This window comes from Notolepis coatsorum, assembly GCF_963971535.1.
Source record: "Notolepis coatsorum genome assembly, chromosome: 6".
NCBI classification, from domain to species: domain Eukaryota; kingdom Metazoa; phylum Chordata; class Actinopteri; order Aulopiformes; family Paralepididae; genus Notolepis; species Notolepis coatsorum.
In genome coordinates this window covers 77,781,057-77,801,622 of record NC_140170.1, presented here as the reverse complement: position 1 = coordinate 77,801,622, position 20,566 = coordinate 77,781,057, and the positions used below count along the sequence as shown (strand labels likewise).

General features: G+C 46.2%; 1 protein-coding gene across 1 annotated transcript in view; it reads left to right on the top strand.

Annotated features, from left to right (window-relative positions):
* The window catches only part of LOC311229567 (plexin-A1-like), a gene marked incomplete at its 5' end in the record, with an annotated part of 76,969 nt that overhangs the window by 12,957 nt on the left and 43,446 nt on the right, over positions 1-20,566 (top strand). The window contains 4 exon segments of the mRNA XM_084315643.1: positions 1,625-1,718; positions 4,266-4,502; positions 9,281-9,424; positions 15,882-16,116. Coding sequence (XP_084171769.1) covers positions 1,625-1,718; positions 4,266-4,502; positions 9,281-9,424; positions 15,882-16,116 — 710 coding nt within the window.

Here is a 20,566-nt window from a genome sequence, read left to right as displayed (position 1 = left end):
AGTTTAAATGGGCTTTTAACATTCATGTGAGAGCCTTGGCATTACTATCATTACCTGGAGAATGGACTGCAGTGAATAAGCAGGTGGAAGGCTACAGCGAGAGCAGGCATTAACATTCAATGATGGACTGGAGGGGCCCTCTTGGTGGCAACAGAAAGCAGATTTATTAACATTTAAGCCGACCAATGGGCTCGCTGAGTAGTCGATGCACTTGTTACCTCCTCTCCCGCAGCAATGAAAGGACTACAAGATGTCCATGAAAATGGGACTGTGAGAAATACAGCAGCTGTGACCGGGGGGGGGGTTAGAGACCATACAAGGGTTCTAGGTTTCATAAAGGCTGAAGAGAAGCAGGTTTGGGAGGTCGCCAGCTTGAATCCCCCCGCCCCTTGAGGTCGCCGATTCAAGGGTTGGGGAAGTGAAAGATAAAGGCTGCGATCACATTGGAAGCCTTCTTCTTGCACTCAGACACGAGGTGCGGTGGCGTACATAGAGAATGTAAAGAGCACAGGGCGCAACGAGTGATACCACTGATTACCGTTGCTCCCTCAGCTAATGTTACATAAGTTACATACATTACTACTCGCAGCCCTCCAGGCGCTGCTGTTCATATCTCGGTCGCGGTAAGATGAGGTTTGTCTGAAACTGCGCTTCTCCTCCATTATTTTTTTGCTTGTTTTGTTAATCCCTTCCCTCGGTTGATTTGATTGGTCCATCGACAATAAGGTGACATTGACGTTGGTGTGCTCTGTGGCTTAAAGTTTAAATTTTTTTTATTATTATTATCTTTTCCCCCCTCCTTTTTTCCGATTTTTATCCCATCCCACTGTTAGTCGTTATGCCAATTCCCAACTCCCTTCTTGTTTGTTGCGTACCCCCCCCCCCTCCAGATCCTTCCTTCGCTGAGCAGGCGCCCCGACCGAACTGTAGGAGTTTTTTTTCTGTTTACAACGCCCAGGACCCACCCACCAGCTTTCCCACCTCTAACACTGCCAATTGTGTTAGTATGAGCGACCAGCCAAGCTGGTAGCAACGCCGAGAGCTGGGCTCGAACCCAGCGTCTCCAGCGTTGGTGGCGAGCGCCTTGCCCACTACACCACCTAGCCGCCCCCTGTGGCTTAAAGTTGAAAAATTTTCAACTGAGAGCGCCCGAAAAAGCGCCGGTTCAAAAACACGAGGCGTGTAGTTTGGAGAAGATGCGTGCCTGTCGAGAGAAAATGTTCAAAAAGGTGTCCAATGTGATCACAGCGCAACACGCCTTGCTCCCTCGACACCTAGCGCTAAAGGACCCTTCAGCAAGGCACACGTTCACCTCCGTGTTCCACGTGGAGCTGCCAAGTGGCCAACGGTGTCGGGACTAGTCTTACTGGGCAGCTCCCGTGTGTGAATGTGTGTAGAAGAGATGCATGACTGGGTTAGGAACATCGCCTCACCAAACCTTCCCAGGGTACAGAAAGGAAAAACAAGTCAAAGCGTTCCTCAAGCCGGTCAAATATTTCAAAGCGTTTTGAACGATATTCCTTCCCATATATGTCCTTCCTCGTGTCCCAGAGGTGACCTGCCAGATGTGTTAATGGCAGTACTAGTTATTTTGATCTGATGTATTGCTTTGCTTGCTTTGCAGCGGAGGAACCCTGTTGACCATCACCGGCACCAACCTAGCAACCATCAAGGAGCCCAAGATGAGAGCCAAGTACGGGTCTGCCAAGTCTGTCAATGTAAGCCACATGCACGCACGCGCACACACACACACACACACACACACACACACACACATACACACTATTGATAATAAACGAGACATGGAGTGTCTCTCTCACTCTGGAAAACATCAGACATAAACGCAGACATTCAGACACACCTGGGACTCAGTCATACACCCGCGCACGCACACACACACACACACACACACACACACACACACACACACACACAGACACACACACATATGACCCGTCGGTCACCCAGCCCAGGGCCTATTTCCTGTGTGTGTGTTTTTTGATGTAGAATCTCCTTTTAGCAGTTTAACCTTTGAAATGTCAACCAGCAATAAAAGCCTCTCTGGCAAATCCCTCCTCTCTTCACCTCCGCACCATGGGGCTAGGCTAACCTTTCTCCACCCACTCATCCCCCTCTCCCTCCCCGTCCACCTGGAGAAGAAGAAGACAAAGAAAAAAACATTATTCCTTTTGTCCCGCGTTCGCATCTTCTGCCCGTCTCCTTGGTTAAAATCCATCTTCTCATTGACCCTTAAACACCGTCTCGTCAAGCGATCCCGCGCCTCCTCCAGAGCTTGTTTGCACACGGTGGCTAATTGACTGTGAAATTATAGCACGTTAGTGTAAGGCTAAAAGGCTTACTGTGAAACGGCAACCGGTTTCTGTAGAGCGTCGAGGCTAAGCCTGGATAGATACAGTACGCAGATAGCGCTGGTTTATCGATCCCGGGGGGGAATTTTGCCGTCAGACAGACGCTAGTGTATACAGTGCACGATGAGGTGAGAAATATACAAGCTATAAAAGGGTGCCATATGCCCGAGACGTTTTATACGATCGAAATGAAAACAAAGAGAAGTCGAGCTGTGGAAAGGTTCTGTTAACGACTAGGGCTGAACAATGAATTGGAATCCAAATAGTTTGTTGAAGGCAAAATGTAGTAGTAGTAGTTTATTCAGTCATCACACAATACAATATACACAATCATTTAACAATCTTTGATTCAGGCAGTGACTGAAAAGGTACAGACTGAAGCATAATGCTTATACATGCCTGTCCTATATTCTTAACAAATTTAAGACTCAAACAGTATTCTAAAAGAAAATAACAAAACAGTTATTATTCACATTTGTAATCTTCAAAAATAGCTATACAAACCATTTTCTTAAAAACCAAAAGCGAATTTACTCATTCTTAAATGTATATCAGCATTGTATATCAGAAATGTCAGTCTGGGCGGCTGAGTGGCGCAGTGGGCAAGGCGCTCGCCACTAACGCAGGATATGCTGGTATCGAGCCCAGCTCTCTGCGTTGCTACCGGCTTGGCTGGTCGTTCATACTAACACAATTGGCAGTGTTAGGGGTGGGAAAGACGGTGGGTGGGGATTGGACGTTGTGGACAGCGACTCCTACAGGTCGGTTGGTGCGCCTGTACAGCAGAATCAGGAAGTATCGGGGGCAGCGTGAGCCTCTCACACGTTACTCCTCGCCACTGAGAGATTGCGCTGTTCAGGTGAAAAGATGCAACAGCTGCCTCCTCGTGTACCGGAGGGGACACGTGATGCAAGGCTTGGTCCTCACTGCAGCCGACCAGTGGGAGGCATGGTCTAGCAATGTTCGAGACAGGGGAGGGGAGAATTGAAGGGAGAATTGGCTAGGCAAAATTGGGATGGGAGAACAATTTAAAAAAATAAGGAGAAAAAGTGGATTAAAAAAAAAGTGTCAGTCTATCACTTTCTAAATTGAGTATCATCAGAGGTGTCCCGGCCTACAAATCACAATCTACAGACTTAAGAAAACATATTTTTGTTTGGTACAGATCCCTGGAAAGATCACACCGTGATCATTTTGTTTTTCAATGGAAACGGGTTTCCTCTGATTGGAATCATAACGCGACTGCAATGTCAGTCTGAATAATCTAAATGAGATCTATTCTTCCCCACACCGATCAGCGCTAGAATCAACCTGCAATGATCCAGCGTGCGAGAATGAACATCAGCAGCGACGGCCATAAAAAGTGCAATATCAATAGAAGTGGCTACCATGGCCACCTGCCAAAACACCCACAGCCCAACCATCTTCAACCGGTGTGTGTTAGCATCGGTGGCTAGTAGCCAACCACTTGTGTTTATTTGTGTCATCATTACTGTCTCATTTATTAGCTCACAGGGGACTTAAAAGATGATATCAACGCACTGATTACAACGCTGATGCTATTAAGCCTGCCTCTTCTTTCTCATTATATCATTACAGAGACGTTTAATCACACGCACACACACACACACGTCACAACAATGGTACGCCTCGTCCCTCAGTTCTGACTTCCAGGCATCATGCGGTGTTGTCGACCGCCTACTGTACTTGTTATACTCTTTTAAGTTCAGTCATTGTCTATATTGAAGATTATCTTTACATCTTGGCATCATGTGCTGTGAAATGGCAATGTACATTATAGCCTAATATATGTAATACATGTATCCCACCCCCTCTCTCTCTCTCTCCCTCTCTCTCCCTCTCTCTCCTCTCTCTCTCCCCTCTCCCTCCTTCCAGAACTGCACGGTTGTCAACAACACAGTAATGGTGTGTCTGGCGCCCTCTGTGGCCAAGGCGGAGAAGGTCTTCTCGGAGGGGGGCAGTGGGCCTGAAGAGATTGGCTTCATCATGGACGACGTGCGCACGGTGCTGGTGGTCAACGAGAGCTTCAGCTACTACCCAGACCCCGTCTTTGAACCTCTCAGCCCCACCGGCATGCTGGAGCTGAAACCAAGCTCACCCCTCATACTCAAGGTAGAGGCTTGTTCTGTTGTGTTGTGTTCTCTCCTCTTTTCTTCTGTTCTCTCCCCCTCTCCTCTCCTCTCCTCTCCTCTTCTCCCCTCTCCTCTCCTCTTCTCTCCTCTTCTCCCCATATCCCCTCCTCTCCTCTTTAATTTTCTTCTCTCCTTTTCTCTTTTCTTCTCCTTTCTTTTCTTCTCATCTCCTCTCTCTTTTCTTTTCTTCTCCCCTCCTCTCCTCTATTCTCATCTCCTCTCCTCTTTTATTTCCTTATCCCCTCCTCTTCTCTCTTCTCCTCCCACCCCCTCTCCTCTTTTATTTTATTCCCCTCTCCTCCCCTTCTCTTTTCTTCTCCTTTCTTCTCCTCTCTTTTCTTCTCTTCACCTTTATTCTCCTCTTCTCCTCTCCTCTGCCCTCCTCTGCTCTCCTGTCCTCTCTTCTTCTCCTCTCCTCCCCTCTCTTCTCCTCACGTCTCTTCTCCTTTCTTCTCTTCTCTTCACCTTTATTCTACTATTCTCCTCTGCTCTCCTCTCCTCTCTTCTTCTCCTCTCCTCCCCTCTCCCCCCTCTTCTCCTCTGCTCTCTGAGTGCGTTCAGTGTGTGGAGGGAAGGCCAGGTCAGTGTGTCTGGAGGCTCCCAGGCCGGTCAGGAGTGAAGCCAGCCAGGGGTCACGGTGGTGGAATGCAGAGATCAGCCAGAACTCTCTGAATCCAAATGACCAACGAGTTTACAGGAACAGCTTGTTTGTAGGAAACAGTCTTAACTCTTACAGCTGCAAGTTGTTGTGGGATTTTTTTCTCATAATTCAATATTGGAATTTTACCGTTCTATAGTAAACAGCTAAGACTAAAATAAAAGTGTTCTGTCGCAGTGTTTGCTAATATCAACAGTTGACTACACAAAGATGGAGTCCATTTTAGAATGTTGGTTTATGCTTTTAGCGTCCAATGGCTGGTAGCCGCTGTGACATCATCATCAGAGTGTTCAGCGCTCAAACCTGTGATCACACGTCAGAGATTATACTCCTAGTTTTCAGCCTTCTTTGCAAACCCAACGAGAGATCGTTGTCGGGGATAGAGAGAGATCCTCCGATGCCATGCGAGTCTCTGTGAAAAGCAGCTTCTCAGCCGGGAACCTCTGTCTCTCGACGGCGGCTCCAGATTAGCACACCCACAGAGCGGAGCTATAGCGGAGAGCAGCACGCCGCCGCTGATGAATGGTGTCGAGGCCGCGCAGACCTCCGTTTCAAACCCCAAGTAGTCGTCTTAGAAAAACACTCGCGGACGACCTCCCAGCTGGCATCCACTATGGATGAAAAGACACACTGACAGGCAATTGAAATCTCTCTCTCTCTCTCTCTCTCTCTCTCTCTCTCGCTCTCGCTCTCGCTCTCGCTCTCGCTCTCGCTCTTGCTCTTGCTCTTGCTCTTGCTCTTGCTCTCGCTCTCGCTCTCTCTCTCCCTCCCTCCCAACATTCCACCACACACACAATCATCGGTTTTCCTTCCTGCCTCCGTCCTTTACTTCACTTCTTTTCAACGCGCAACCTCCCTCTGACATTCGCTGCGTCCCGTGAAAGGCGTTACGTCTTTCGCCTTCCTGTCTGTTTGCGACGGCGTCTGAGATGTCTTCTTAAAAAGAACCCCTCCCCCTCCCCTCCACACCCCTCTTTTAAAATCAGGTGGTGGTTGGGAGGGGGTGAGGAAAAAAAGAGAACTAATGTTTATAAAAAAGGGCCCCGCCAGCCCGATTCCACACCTGCTCAGATTTCCGTCAGATAAGTGGTGCGGAGAGAGCGGGTTCAGAGAGCCGTGTTTACCGTGCGCACGTAGAGAGACGCTCTTCCTCTCCTGGTGCCTTTATGCATGCAGAGCGCAGCCCCTCCTCTTCCCTTTCCTCTAGTCTGTCATTTCACCTCTCGCCTTGAACTTCAAAGCCGCTCGGGAGAGAGAGAGCAAAGAGAGGAAATTATCACGCAATTTCACGGAAAATAGAAATACAGCCCCCCCTCCCTCTCTCTTCACCCAGCCAATCGGGGAGATGGGGGGGGGGGGGGGGGGGGGGGGGGGGGAGCTTTGAGGAGTGAGGAGGAGAATGTGTCTGCCTATACCACCGTAACTTTTAAATAAAGATTCCTGTAATGAAAAGCTTTGATTGCCCGCCTCGCTCCGGGTGTAGAGCTAAAGGAAAGAAGGAGCACAGCCACGGCATCCTATTAAATAATTGCGGAGAAAATTAGACGTGCATCAGATTTTCAGAGCAATTACCCCCCCCTTGCAAAGCCTGTCTGGTGAGGAGCAGCGGGGATGAAGGTGAGGGGGGGGGGGGGATATTCGGTGGGTTTTTTATTTATCCTTCTAATTGGTCCCCCCTCAGCCAACCAGGCGCAGCCAGAGAGAGAAAGGGAGAGAGAGAGGGAGAGAGAGAGAGAGCTGCTTCTGATTCCAGGGCAGCTAAATTAGATGCCACCAGATCACTCAGTTCTGCTCTGAGATAGATTGGTTAGGTATAGAGGGATTACTCCCCCCCCCCCCCCCCCCCCATCTCTCTCTCTCTCTCGCACACACACACACGCACACACACACACACACACACACACACACACACACACACACGCACACGCACACGCACACGCACACACACAAACACACACACCAGGGTGATATGAGAGACCATGGCAGGAGAAGTGCTTTGAAATTACACAATATATGTTGGATCTTCCAATATCCTCTTTAGATCAGTGCCATCACTCAGCACTGTGACATGCAACCAAAGAGGTCCATTATATATCACACAAGGTACGGCTGCTCTGTTAAGCTGCGGTTACACCTTTCGTATCATTTCGTATTGTTTTCTTATACGTATCGCCGCGTATCGCCGCGACGTCATGCGCCTCGAGTCACACTTTCGTTTTTTTTTTCGTTTTTGTCAGCCGAGCACACTGATGTAGTACACTGCCAAAGCAGTAGGTGGCAGTAGGTGGCAAACATGAAGACAATTTCAACCAATCAGAACGAATGTGCCAATACACTTCCTGGTGGAAGCTCCAGCAAAGAAAATGTCAATAAGGCAGGCGCCTATGCCGCGCCACCATCTTGCTCAATGCAGCAATAATTTTTCAGCAAAGCCTAATAAAAGTGCAATAAACAAAACGGATACATTCACTGTGTGTTCTGCCTGTCATTTGTTGATGAAACAAAACTAACATCAACACAAGTGACCACCAAGAGCGGATAGTTTAGTCTAAAAAACGATCGGTAGCATTGTTAGCTGCATGCTAACGTCAATGGAGTATGCCATCATAACAATATAGCATTGTGGCTAGAAGCTAACGTTAGCTCACGCTACTTAGCCAGCTCCAAAACTGATGATATCGCGAGCTATCAGTAGTTAGATAACATTAGAGACAACGCTGTGTGTATTAAACAAAGGTGAATAGATGACTGGGCCATTTTGTTTAATGCTTGTTAAGTTGAAAGAGGAACTCTGAGCTAACAGGGTCTGAATCCTGATAGCTCACGTTAGCCAGCTGCTCATGCAATCGGTAATGCTAGCAGAATGAATGGATGTAAACTTTATTTAACATATTGCATATGGGTACAATACAATACGGCTCAATACAAACAATTGTTAAGGGAATGCAGACTGTTGTAGCTTGGACTGGGGTCCTTATAACAATAACTTGACAACACATGGTAGCTGAAGCTATTTGGGACACGGAGCTCTGTCCCAAACACACACACTGTTGTCACCGGAAGGGCACGCAGATGGTATCTACTGCGCATGGGCGTTTTCGCAACAACTGCTCCGTGCTGACTACACGCTGTTGTCGAAGCGTTTTTTTTGCGTATCTCCAAACGCAAACACAATTTTGCGTTTCAGCCGTATCCACAAAAAAACGCCAAAAAACGCATTTCTGTGTAGATAGGACATCAAACGTCGTCAAAAACGTATAAAAAAACGCCAGGAATACACTAGTCTAACCATAGCCTTAGAGAGGTATACTACGGTATACATGCAGTAGACGGATCAGACCTGGCCCAGATGATGTTTGCTAATGATTATCATTGTTTGTTTTAATCTACTTGGAGTGCCGGACGGGTGATTGATCTGTGATTGACAACCTCACCAGCAACTATCTGAACTGCCCTGAGGCAGTATACCTGTATCAGCATGACAGGCAGACCAAAACAAACATGACAAATAATTTTTAAATACTATTCAACCATTGTATGGAACAGACTCCTCTCTATAATAATAATAATAATAATAATAATAATAATAATAATAATAATAATAATAATAATAATAATAAAGTTATTATTGTGCTGTGTGATTACTGGAGCTCCGGGAAGGTCATCAAAAATAAGCTGCCTATTCTCGGTCCTCGCTCCACAATGGTGGAATGAACTTCCCACCACAGTCAGGACAGCCGAATCCCGACCAATCTTTCGCTGTCGACTTAAAACACACTTCTTCAATCAATATCTGATCAAAATGTTTTAATAAAACATGAACCTTTTTACTGTCCTATACTACCATGCACCCCTCCTACTATACTAATATGTCTTATGTCTATGCACTCAATGCTGCAGTACCCAAGTTTCAGCACTGTTTGAGGAACATTGTTACTCAGCTGAAAGAGTTGTTGTGCCCTTCCTGCTGACTTGTCGCACAGAACTTGTAAGTCGCTTTGGATAAAAGCGTCAGCTAAATGACTAAATGTAAATGTAAATTATTAGATATACGCCAGCATTCTAACTGTGTTCACACGCGTGTGTGTGTGTGTTTTCAGGGCCGTAACCTGATCCCGGCCGCGCCAGGCAACTCCAAGTTGAACTACACGGTATTGATTGGGGACACGCCCTGCATCCTCACCCTATCAGAGAGCCAGCTGCTGTGCGAGTGGCCCAACCTGACCGGAGAGCACAAAGTCACCGTGAGTACACTCCCATACTGTTCCCTTACTGTCGTCCTCTTGTACACTCCTATACTGTTCCCTTACGGTCGTCCACTTGTACACTCCCATACTGTTCCCTTACTGTCGTCCTCTTGTACACTCATATACTGTTCCCTTACGGTCGTCCACTTGTACACTCCCATACTGTTCCCTTACTGTCGTCCTCTTGTACACTCCCATACTGTTCCCTTACGGTCGTCCACTTGTACACTCCCATACTGTTCCCTTACTGTCGTCCACTTGTACACTCCCATACTGTTCCCTTACTGTCGTCCACTTGTACACTCCCATACTGTTCCCTTACTGTCGTCCTCTTGTACACTCCCATACTGTTCCCTTACTGTCGTCCACTTGTACACTCCCATACTGTTCCCTTACTGTCGTCCACTTGTACACTCCCATACTGTTCCCTTACTGTCGTCCACTTGTACACTCCCATACTGTTCCCTTACTGTCGTCCACTTGTACACTCCCATACTGTTCCCTTACTGTCGTCCACTTGTACACTCCCATACTGTTCCCTTACTGTCGTCCTCTTGTACACTCCCATACTGTTAACTCACTGTCGTCCACTATACTTGTACACTGACTACACTCATACTATTAACCTACGTCTCCATGCAACGGTAGAATTAAACACACAAACATGTGTTTGTTTGAGTTGGGGACTTGCAATCGGTTGAGCATATAACCCATATAACTCTGTATGATAGCATGTACAATAATGCTGTATATACCATATATATGTATATATTATTACCGTATATATATATATATCCACATCAGTCTGTACATACCTGCATATAATCCTTTTTACATACTGTATCTGTAGATACTATATCTATATCTGTACATATCTCTTACCTACTCATACTAGTTAGTCTGCTGGCCAGTATGACTACTACCATAGTGTCTTTATACCTGTATCACTACACACGTTATTACTACAACACTGTACATACATCTGATTAGCATTACACTCAGTAGTACACTCAGAGGTACAGGTATGGGCAGGGTAATAGTAGAAAGATATAAATATAGGCAATGAAATTCGATCTGAATAAAGAAATATGAGAAAAATAAACAATGTAAACAATATGATTAACTCTGAATATAAAAATATGAGGAAAAACAGTGTAAACAAAGGTGCAGATGAGGGTCTGTATGCCTAATCGGTTATATTATACGGTTATTATATTATATATGTATATATATTGTACTTTCATCCATTCCCTTTCCTCACATCTTTTTCCTGAGTATTTGTGTGCGTTCATATTTTCACGCTTAAAGAAGACTAGTCCTCCCTGTCAATCCGCCCCCTGCCTTTTCATTCTCCACCTCCTCCGCCTCTCCTCTCTGGCCTCTCTCCATTATGCTACCTACCCCCCTACCCCCACCCCCACCCCAGGATCATACAACACAGTGTTTACATACATGCATGCATGCATACACACACACACACACACACACACACACCTACACACACACACAGACGTATATCCTTTCATTCATGCTGTTGGCATGGCTTCCATATGTGACTGCATTTAACATCTTAGCTCCTTTGGGGGGTGTCATTTTGGCCGGCTCTACACTTGGGTATTTCAACCATTTGATACTGAATACAGAGCAGAAAATGGCTGGTGGGGGCGATAAAGTAAAGAGGTCTGTGTCTATTGATGTATCTATTACATTTTTTGCCCATTCTCTCTTCCTGCTCACTGTGTTTCCTATATATATAGACACAGAGGCTGTTCTCTCTCTGTTTCCTATAGAGACACAGAGGCTGTTCTCTCTCTGTTTCCTATAGACACAGAGGCTGTTCTCTCTCTGTTTCCTATAGAGACACAGAGGCTGTTATTATCTCTGTTTCATATAGACACAGAGGCTGTTATTATCTCTGTTTCCTATAGAGACACAGAGGCTGTTATTATCTCTGTTTCCTATAGAGACACAGAGGCTGTTATTATCTCTGTTTCCTATAGAGACACAGAGGCTGTTATTATCTCTGTTTCCTATAGAGACACAGAGGCTGTTATTATCTCTGTTTCCTATAGAGACACAGAGGCTGTTCTCTCTCTGTTTCATATAGACACAGAGGCTGTTATTATCTCTGTTTCCTATAGAGACACACAGGCTGTTATTATCTCTGTTTCCTATAGAGACACAGAGGCTGTTCTTATCTCTGTTTCCTATAGAGACACAGAGGCTGTTCTTATCTCTGTTTCCTATAGAGACACAGAGGCTGTTCTCTCTCTGTTTCCTATAGAGACACAGAGGCTGTTCTCTCTCTGTTTCCTATAGAGACACAGAGGCTGTTCTCTCTCTGTTTCCTATATAGACACAGAGGCTGTTCTCTCTCTGTTTCCTATAGAGACACAGAGGCTGTTCTCTCTCTGTTTCCTATAGAGACACAGAGGCTGTTCTCTCTCTGTTTCCTATAGAGACACAGAGGCTGTTCTCTCTCTGTTTCATATAGACACAGAGGCTGTTATTATCTCTGTTTCCTATAGAGACACACAGGCTGTTATTATCTCTGTTTCCTATAGACACAGAGGCTGTTCTTATCTCTGTTTCCTATAGAGACACAGAGGCTGTTCTCTCTCTGTTTCATATAGAGACAGAGACTGTTCTCTCTCTGTTTCATATAGACACAGAGGCTGTTCTCTCTCTGTTTCCTATAGAGACACAGAGGCTGGTATTATCTCTGTTTCCTATAGAGACAGAGACTGTTCTCTCTCTGTTTCATATAGACACAGAGGCTGTTCTCTCTCTGTTTCCTATAGAGACACAGAGGCTGTTCTCTCTCTGTTTCATATAGACACAGAGGCTGTTCTCTCTCTGTTTCCTATAGAGACACAGAGGCTGGTATTATCTCTGTTTCCTATAGAGACACAGAGGCTGTTATTATCTCTGTTTCCTATAGAGACACAGAGGCTGTTCTCTCTGTTTCCTATAGAGACACAGAGGCTGTTATTATCTCTGTTTCCTATAGAGACACAGAGGCTGTTCTTATCTCTGTTTCCTATAGAGACACAGAGGCTGTTCTCTCTCTGTTTCCTATAGAGACACAGAGGCTGTTCTCTCTCTGTTTCCTATAGAGACACAGAGGCTGTTCTCTCTCTGTTTCCTATATAGACACAGAGGCTGTTCTCTCTCTGTTTCCTATAGAGACACAGAGGCTGTTCTCTCTCTGTTTCCTATAGAGACACAGAGGCTGTTCTCTCTCTGTTTCCTATAGAGACACAGAGGCTGTTCTCTCTCTGTTTCATATAGACACAGAGGCTGTTATTATCTCTGTTTCCTATAGAGACACACAGGCTGTTATTATCTCTGTTTCCTATAGACACAGAGGCTGTTCTTATCTCTGTTTCCTATAGAGACACAGAGGCTGTTCTTATCTCTGTTTCCTATAGAGACACAGAGGCTGTTCTCTCTCTGTTTCATATAGAGACAGAGACTGTTCTCTCTCTGTTTCATATAGACACAGAGGCTGTTCTCTCTCTGTTTCCTATAGAGACACAGAGGCTGTTCTCTCTCTGTTTCATATAGACACAGAGGCTGTTCTCTCTCTGTTTCCTATAGAGACACAGAGGCTGGTATTATCTCTGTTTCCTATAGAGACACAGAGGCTGTTATTATCTCTGTTTCCTATAGAGACACAGAGGCTGTTCTCTCTCTGTTTCCTATAGAGACACAGAGGCTGTTATTATCTCTGTTTCCTATAGAGACACAGAGGCTGTTCTTATCTCTGTTTCCTATAGAGACACAGAGGCTGTTCTTATCTCTGTTTCCTATAGAGACACAGAGGCTGTTCTCTCTCTGTTTCCTATAGAGACACAGAGGCTGTTCTCTCTCTGTTTCCTATAGAGACACAGAGGCTGTTCTCTCTCTGTTTCCTATATAGACACAGAGGCTGTTCTCTCTGTTTCCTATAGAGACACAGAGGCTGTTCTCTCTCTGTTTCCTATAGAGACACAGAGGCTGTTCTCTCTCTGTTTCCTATAGAGACACAGAGGCTGTTCTCTCTCTGTTTCCTATAGAGACACAGAGGCTGTTATTATCTCTGTTTCCTATAGAGACACAGAGGCTGTTATTATCTCTGTTTCCTATAGACACAGAGGCTGTTATTATCTCTGTTTCCTATAGAGACACAGAGGCTGTTATTATCTCTGTTTCCTATAGACACAGGGGCTGTTCTCACTGTTTCCTATAGAGGCTGTTCTCACTGTGTTTCCTATAGACACAGAGGCTGTTCTCTCTCTGTTTCCTATAGACACAGAGGCTGTTCTCTCTCTGTTTCCTATAGAGGCTGTTCTCTCTGTTTCCTATAGAGACACAGAGGCTGTTCTCTCTCTGTTTCCTATAGACACAGAGGCTGTTCTCTCACTGTTTCCTATAGAGGCTGTTCTCTCTGTTTCCTATAGAGACACAGAGGCTGTTCTCTCTCTGTTTCCTATAGAGACACAGAGGCTGTTCTCTCTGTTTCCTATAGAGACAGAGGCTGTTTTCTCTGTTTCCTATAGAGACAGGGGCTGTTCTCTCTTCCTGCTCACTGTGTTTCCTATAGACACAGGGGCTGTTCTCACTGTTTCCTATAGAGGCTGTTCTCACTGTGTTTCCTATAGAGACACAGGGGCTGTTCTCTCTTCCTGCTCACTGTGTTTCCTATAGACACAGGGGCTGTTCTCTCTTCCTGCTCACTGTGTTTCCTATAGACACAGGGGCTGTTCTCTCTTCCTGCTCACTGTGTTTCCTATAGACACAGGGGCTGTTCTCACTGTTTCCTATAGAGGCTGTTCTCACTGTGTTTCCTATAGAGACACAGGGGCTGTTCTCTCTTCCTGCTCACTGTGTTTCCTATAGACACAGGGGCTGTTCTCTCTTCCTGCTCACTGTGTTTCCTATAGACACAGGGGCTGTTCTCTCTTCCTGCTCACTGTGTTTCCTATAGACACAGGGGCTGTTCTCACTGTTTCCTATAGAGGCTGTTCTCACTGTGTTTCCTATAGAGGCTGTTCTCTCTTCCTGCTCACTGTGTTTCCTATAGACACAGGGGCCGCTAGAAGATGGAACGAGACAAAGAATGAAAGAATGATGGAAGAAAAGACATCTCTCGTCTGTGTTTTATTCATATGTCAAGAGAGCCGGGACTGGTTTGAAGTGATATGGTTGAAGCTTTGTATTTCTGTGTGTGTGTGTGTGTGTGTGTGTGTGTGTGTGTGTGTGTGTGTGTGTGTGTGTGTGTGTGTGTGTGTGTGTGTGTGTGTGTGTGTGTGTGTGTGTGTGTGTGTGTGTGTGTGTGTGTGTGTGTGTGTGTGTGTGTGTGTGTGTGTGTGTGTGTGTGTGTGTGTGTGTGTGTGTGTGGTGTTGTGTTGTGTTCCGGTGGTGTTCTATGGAGCGCCCCGGGGCACAGATGTTACTTCACTGACCCAGATTGTGTGTGGAGGCGGGGGGTGGGGGGGGGGCTTCTTTTGGCTCAGCTTGGCACAGTCTCGTTTGCCAATGTGGGGTTTTGGTACGTTGCTTCTGACACCCTTTTTCAAACCTGTAAGGATAGATCTTCAGCTTGAAGTGACTGAGTTCAGGAACTATTAGTGCAGTGCCCGTTCAAAACGTGGCCTTTCGGAGCCTGTGTCCATTCGGAACTGGCCGATCGCCCCAAGCCCCCAAATGTGAAGTCGATTGGATGAACGGGTCTCAAGATACGCGTAACGTTCATGCGCCACCATCTGGCCAAATGGCACTGAATTTGACACTGCAGGTCCTCCACTGCAATACACCTGCCAAGTGTGAAACCGATCGGATAAACGGTTCCCGAGATATGCATAAAGCTTGTTTTTATAGCGCCACCATCTTTATAACAAAAGTCCTTTGTTATAGTGCCGCCATCTGGCCAAATGGCATCAAAGACACTGACTGCACTCCCTTGGGTCCTCAGCGACACACCCGCCAAGTGTGAAGTCGATCAGATGAGCGGTCCTCGAGATATGCGAGTCACAGACAGACGGACACGCAGAGATTCCTTCCTGTGTAATTAGATTAGATGTATAGATTATGGAAATGATGACTGCATTCAGAAGGCCCAAAACCCGGTGATGATCATTGTGATATGAACCTAGAGAGGTCTGCTTAGACGGTGTGAGAGTGGCACAATTAAAGGGACTAAATAGGATTGTGTCTATTTAATTGCAAAATCTTTCCTAAATTAGGTTTCCCACAAAACTGTTCCAAATAAATGCAGTCATGCGGAAGGACCTCTTTTAAATTAGTGCTTATTAGAGACTAGAATTCACTAGGAGGCAAAAGAACAATCAGTCAACTGATCGATTAAAAGTCGGCATGAATTCCATTTACCTTTTTTTCTTCTTTTTTATATACATGCTGTGATCATCAATCAAAGATCTAACCTGTGTGTGTGTGTGTGTGTGTCCTCCAGGTACGGGTGGGGGGCTTCGAGTACTCCCCTGGCACCCTGCAGATCTACTCGGACAGCTTGCTCACCCTGCCCGCCATCATCGGCATCGGAGGGGGCGGCGGCCTGCTGCTATTGGTCATCATCGTGGTGCTGATCGCGTACAAGAGGAAGTCCCGCGACGCCGACCGCACACTCAAACGCCTCCAGCTGCAGATGGACAACCTGGAGTCCAGGGTGGCACTGGAGTGCAAGGAAGGTGGGTCTTTTTGGAGGCGTAAATCATTCTTGGAAGAACCCGTGCAACGCTGGCGTGCCAATCTGGTTCCAGGGTCAAATCTGTGTGAACACACATTAGCGTCTCGTTTGGGATTTGACCCTGGTTCAGCAACAGTCAAAGGGTTAGTTCTAGAAACCTCTGTTGTCGGGGAGTTGGCCCTGGTTCAGCGACGGGGAAATGATGAGGCTAGATGCGGGTGCTACAGTTCACCTCAAATGCCATATCATTCCAATTCTGTTTCTCTCGCTCTCTCTCTCTATTCCACTCTCTCACTGCCAACTGCCCTCCTGCTGTGTGGTGGCGACAGTATATACGTGTGTGTGTGTGTGTGTGTGTGTGTGTGTGTGTGTGTGTGTGTGTGTGTGTGTGTGTGTGTGTGTTTCCAGAGGATCTCTTTGATCTGAGCTCGCCACCAGATGTTAGCTCTCCACCCCACGAGACTCGCTGCCTGACTGGCCTCTCAACCATTCACACGGAGAGAGAGAGAGGTTGAGAGAGAGGGAGAGAGAGTTGGATAGATGGAGGGAATGAGGAAGGAAGGAAGTAAGGGAGGGGGGAAAGGATTGAGCCAGAGTTTGTTAAGGGAGGATGGGGTTGTGTGAGTGAGGGATGGTAAGAAAGGATTATGAGAGAGAGAGGGAGAGTTGGAGGAAAGAGAAAGAGTTGGAGGAAAGATAGAGAGAATCTCCTCATTACCATATAATTTGGCAGCCAACGTAGTGCCTCCAGTGGGAGTCTACTGATGTTGCTGCATGTTTGTCTGTCTGTGAAGAGAGAGAGAAACAGATGGAGAGAGAGAGAGAGAGAGAGAGGCAGAGCGAGAGAGATGGGGGGGTGAGAGACAAAGAATAGTGAACAAGGGAACTGTGAAGGTACAGTGTCACACAGTATTACTAGCTTGTTGTGCTGCCATGTTTGAGCCTGAAGTACCTTACTGTACACAGAAGATCCAATTAGATTGCATTGTATTGTGTCTACTAGACTCCCAAGTCACGACCACACTGGGAATTATCCACTCCTGACTAGTCGGATGAAGAGAGAAATTAACTTTTTCTAGTTATTTTTTAAAATTTTATAAGCCATTAATACGGTTAGAGAGACCGCCCTGTAACTGGAAGGTCACAGGTTTGATCCCCGCAACAGCCACTGTGGTCATCCGCACTGATTGAAGCCCTACCTGTTCCAGGGGTGCCGCAAAATGGCCGACGCCTACTCTCTGACCGCCTCTAGTGAAATGATTACATGTGTGTTTGAGTTTATTAGGATCCCCATTAGCTGTTGCATGACAACAACTACAGTAGTCTTCCTGGGGTCCACACAAAACATAAAACATTACAGTATCGGGGGCAGCATGAGCCTCCCACGCGTTACTCCTCGCCGCTGAGAGATCACGCTGTTCAGGTGAAAAGATGCGACAGCTGCCTCCTTGTGTACCGGAGGGGACACGTGATGCAAGGCTTCGTCCACATTGCAGCCGACCAGTGGGAGGCATGGTCTAGCAACGTTCGAGACAGGGGAGGGGATTTGGATAATACGAAATTGGGATGGGAGAAAAAATAGAAAAATGGGGAGAAAAAGTAGATACAAAAAATCGGTAGGGATAGAAGTGCGATTCTTATGTGAATCTATTTTTCCCAACATCTCTAATAACAATAGATACACAGACACATACAGCCAGGCACTGGATAACAATAGATACACAGACACATGCAGCCAGGCACTGGATAACAATAGATACACAGACACATGCAGCCAGGCACTGGATAACAATAGATACACAGACACATGCAGCCAGGCACTGGATAACAATAGATACACAGACACTGGATGGATGGAGAGATGGATAGGGCCGTGGAAGGGAAAGAGGGATGAGAGAGAGAGACTGATTTTAAGACAGAGGGAGAATATAAGGAAGGAGATAAGGTTAGATAGATGGGGGGATGGATGGAGGGAAGGACGGATAGATAATAGGATGGAAGGAGAGATAGAGAGAGAGAGAGAGAGAGGAGGAATAGATGAATGAGAGGATGGCGAGTGACAAAGAGGGGGAGAGAGGACGGACGGAGGTTTGGGGGACGGAGATAGCCGGAGAAAGGAACAGAGTGATGCATAGGAAGGGAAGGAGAGACGTCTCAAAGGAGATCGAGAGAGTGATTAAAGATAAACTGGGAGGATGGAGAGAGTCGGCAGAGGAGAGAAAGTCGTAGGAGAGAAGGATGACCTCTGAGGCATTGTGCGAGAGAGAGAGAGAGTGAAAGAGAGCGGGCGAAAGAATGGAGGAACAGATCGGTAAAGAAGGATGTTCTGGGTCGGGTCGGTGTAGGTGTTTGTTTGGGTGTGTGTACCTGTGTGTCTGTGCACTCTGCAGTACGCCACAGGGCATAGTAACATATACACACACGCTGTAAATACTGTCGAACACACAGAGTCGTACTAGCATAATGGAACCATGTACTTTTATAATCTTAACAACAACAAAAATGAGAAAAATAAATACTTAATGTCCTATCGCATTGTAATTTGTGCTGGAAAATTAAATGTATGTGTGTGTCCATCCATAAGAGCATGGACAGGGTATAGCTTGGGGCCAGAACACACACTAGCTGAGAACGGAACACATGTACAGTATGGCTGTGGCTTCTTACCGTGGTTTTGCGGTTTACCACCAAGACCCCCCCCCCTCCCCCCCAAAAGAAACTGGAAATAAATCCCCCCCCCCCCCCCCCCCCCCCCAAACTATTAATTGCTTTAAAACTAGACACTTGGCAAATAGGCAAATAAAGGGTTAATCAAACTTTATTTGAGTTTAGTTAATCAAACTTACAGGCAACTCGAAAATAAACACAGACGGCCCCGGGACTGTGAGCTTTGGGGAAACGTGCATCTTAATGAGCAATTATTACCACGATGAGATTAACAAGAACATAATTTTAACACCGAGGCAATAAGATTCAGGGCCAAATGTGTTACTGGGTTGCAACTCGCTTGTTCTCTACCCTACAGGTCTCTTCTCATTTTCCCCTGTCTGTCTGGCATCTGGCCCCATCCTCCGTTTAGTGGAGGGGAGCTTACACACACACGCACACGCACACGCACACCACACACACAACACACACACACACACACACACACAGACACACCACACAGTTGAAAGGGAGAGACAGACAGAGGCTATAACTGGAAGCAGAGCTTTCCCCACAATGCATTAGGTGAACCGAGCGAGACAGTTTCACTCTGTGTGAGCTCACATAGTTGTAGCCATTGGTCACTGACTAGCAGTGTGGAAAGTAACTAAATAGTTTTACTCCACTACATTTATCTCAACCCATTGGTTACTAGTTGCTTTGAAGAATACTATTTTGCATTGAAAACATGGCAAAAATGTATGAAGATTATAATACCTTCACATTTGAAGCCTGACAAATTCAAGAGGATGTAATCAGAGCAGCATAACTGGACCACATACCACTTTAACATCACCTTTCATCAGAGCAGCATAACTGGACCACATACCACTTTAACATCACCTTTCATCAGAGCAGCATAACTGGACCTGGTGGGCGGGCGGGCGGTCATCTGCTGGGCTCTGTCTGAACTGGACAGCGAGAGGCAGCTGAAAACAACATTCCTCTCAAGATTTACTTGCGTCGTCTCTCAGATGAGTGATTTGTAATTAATATATTATTCGACAGCCTCATTTTTATACAAGCAATATTCATGCTGGTTTAAATAAACTATTTGATAGTATTTCCCATCTATCCCAATTTTTGCGTGAAAGGAATTAAAGGCCTGTTCCATATAGGCCCAGTTGAGTTCAGTGATTGAAGCAAATAAAAGCCTGGGCTATTAATTGAAGTGTTATGGTACATAAATCACACCAGCACAAGGCTGTGTGCAGCACAGTGGGATACAAAGAGAGATGGAGTGTGTGTGTGTGTGTGTGTGTGGTGTGTGTGCGTGTGTGTGTGTGTTTGTGTCTGTCCATTTTTGTATGAGGAGAGAGGCAGCTAGATCTGTGTGTACCTTTTTGTGTACCTTTTCCTTCCTTTCCTCTCTTTCTCTTCCCTCTATTCTCATTCTCTCTCCATCCTTCTCTCTTCATCCTTCTCTCTTCCTCTCTCCATCCACTCTCTCTCTCTCTCCATCCTTCTATCTCTTCCTCTCTCTCTCTCCCCATCCTATCTCTTCCTCTCTTCATCCTCTCTCCCTCATCCTTCTCTTTCTCCATCATGCTCTCTCTCTCTCCATTCCCTCTCTCTTCTTTCTCCATCATTCTTTCTCTCTCTCCATCCTCCCTCTCTTCCTATCTCCCTCTCTCTCCATCCTCCTCTCTCCATCCTCCTCGCTCTCTCTCTCCCTCTCTCCCTCTCTCTCTCTCTCTCTCTCTCTCTCTCTCTCTCTCTCTCTCTCTCTCCCTCTCTCTCTCTCT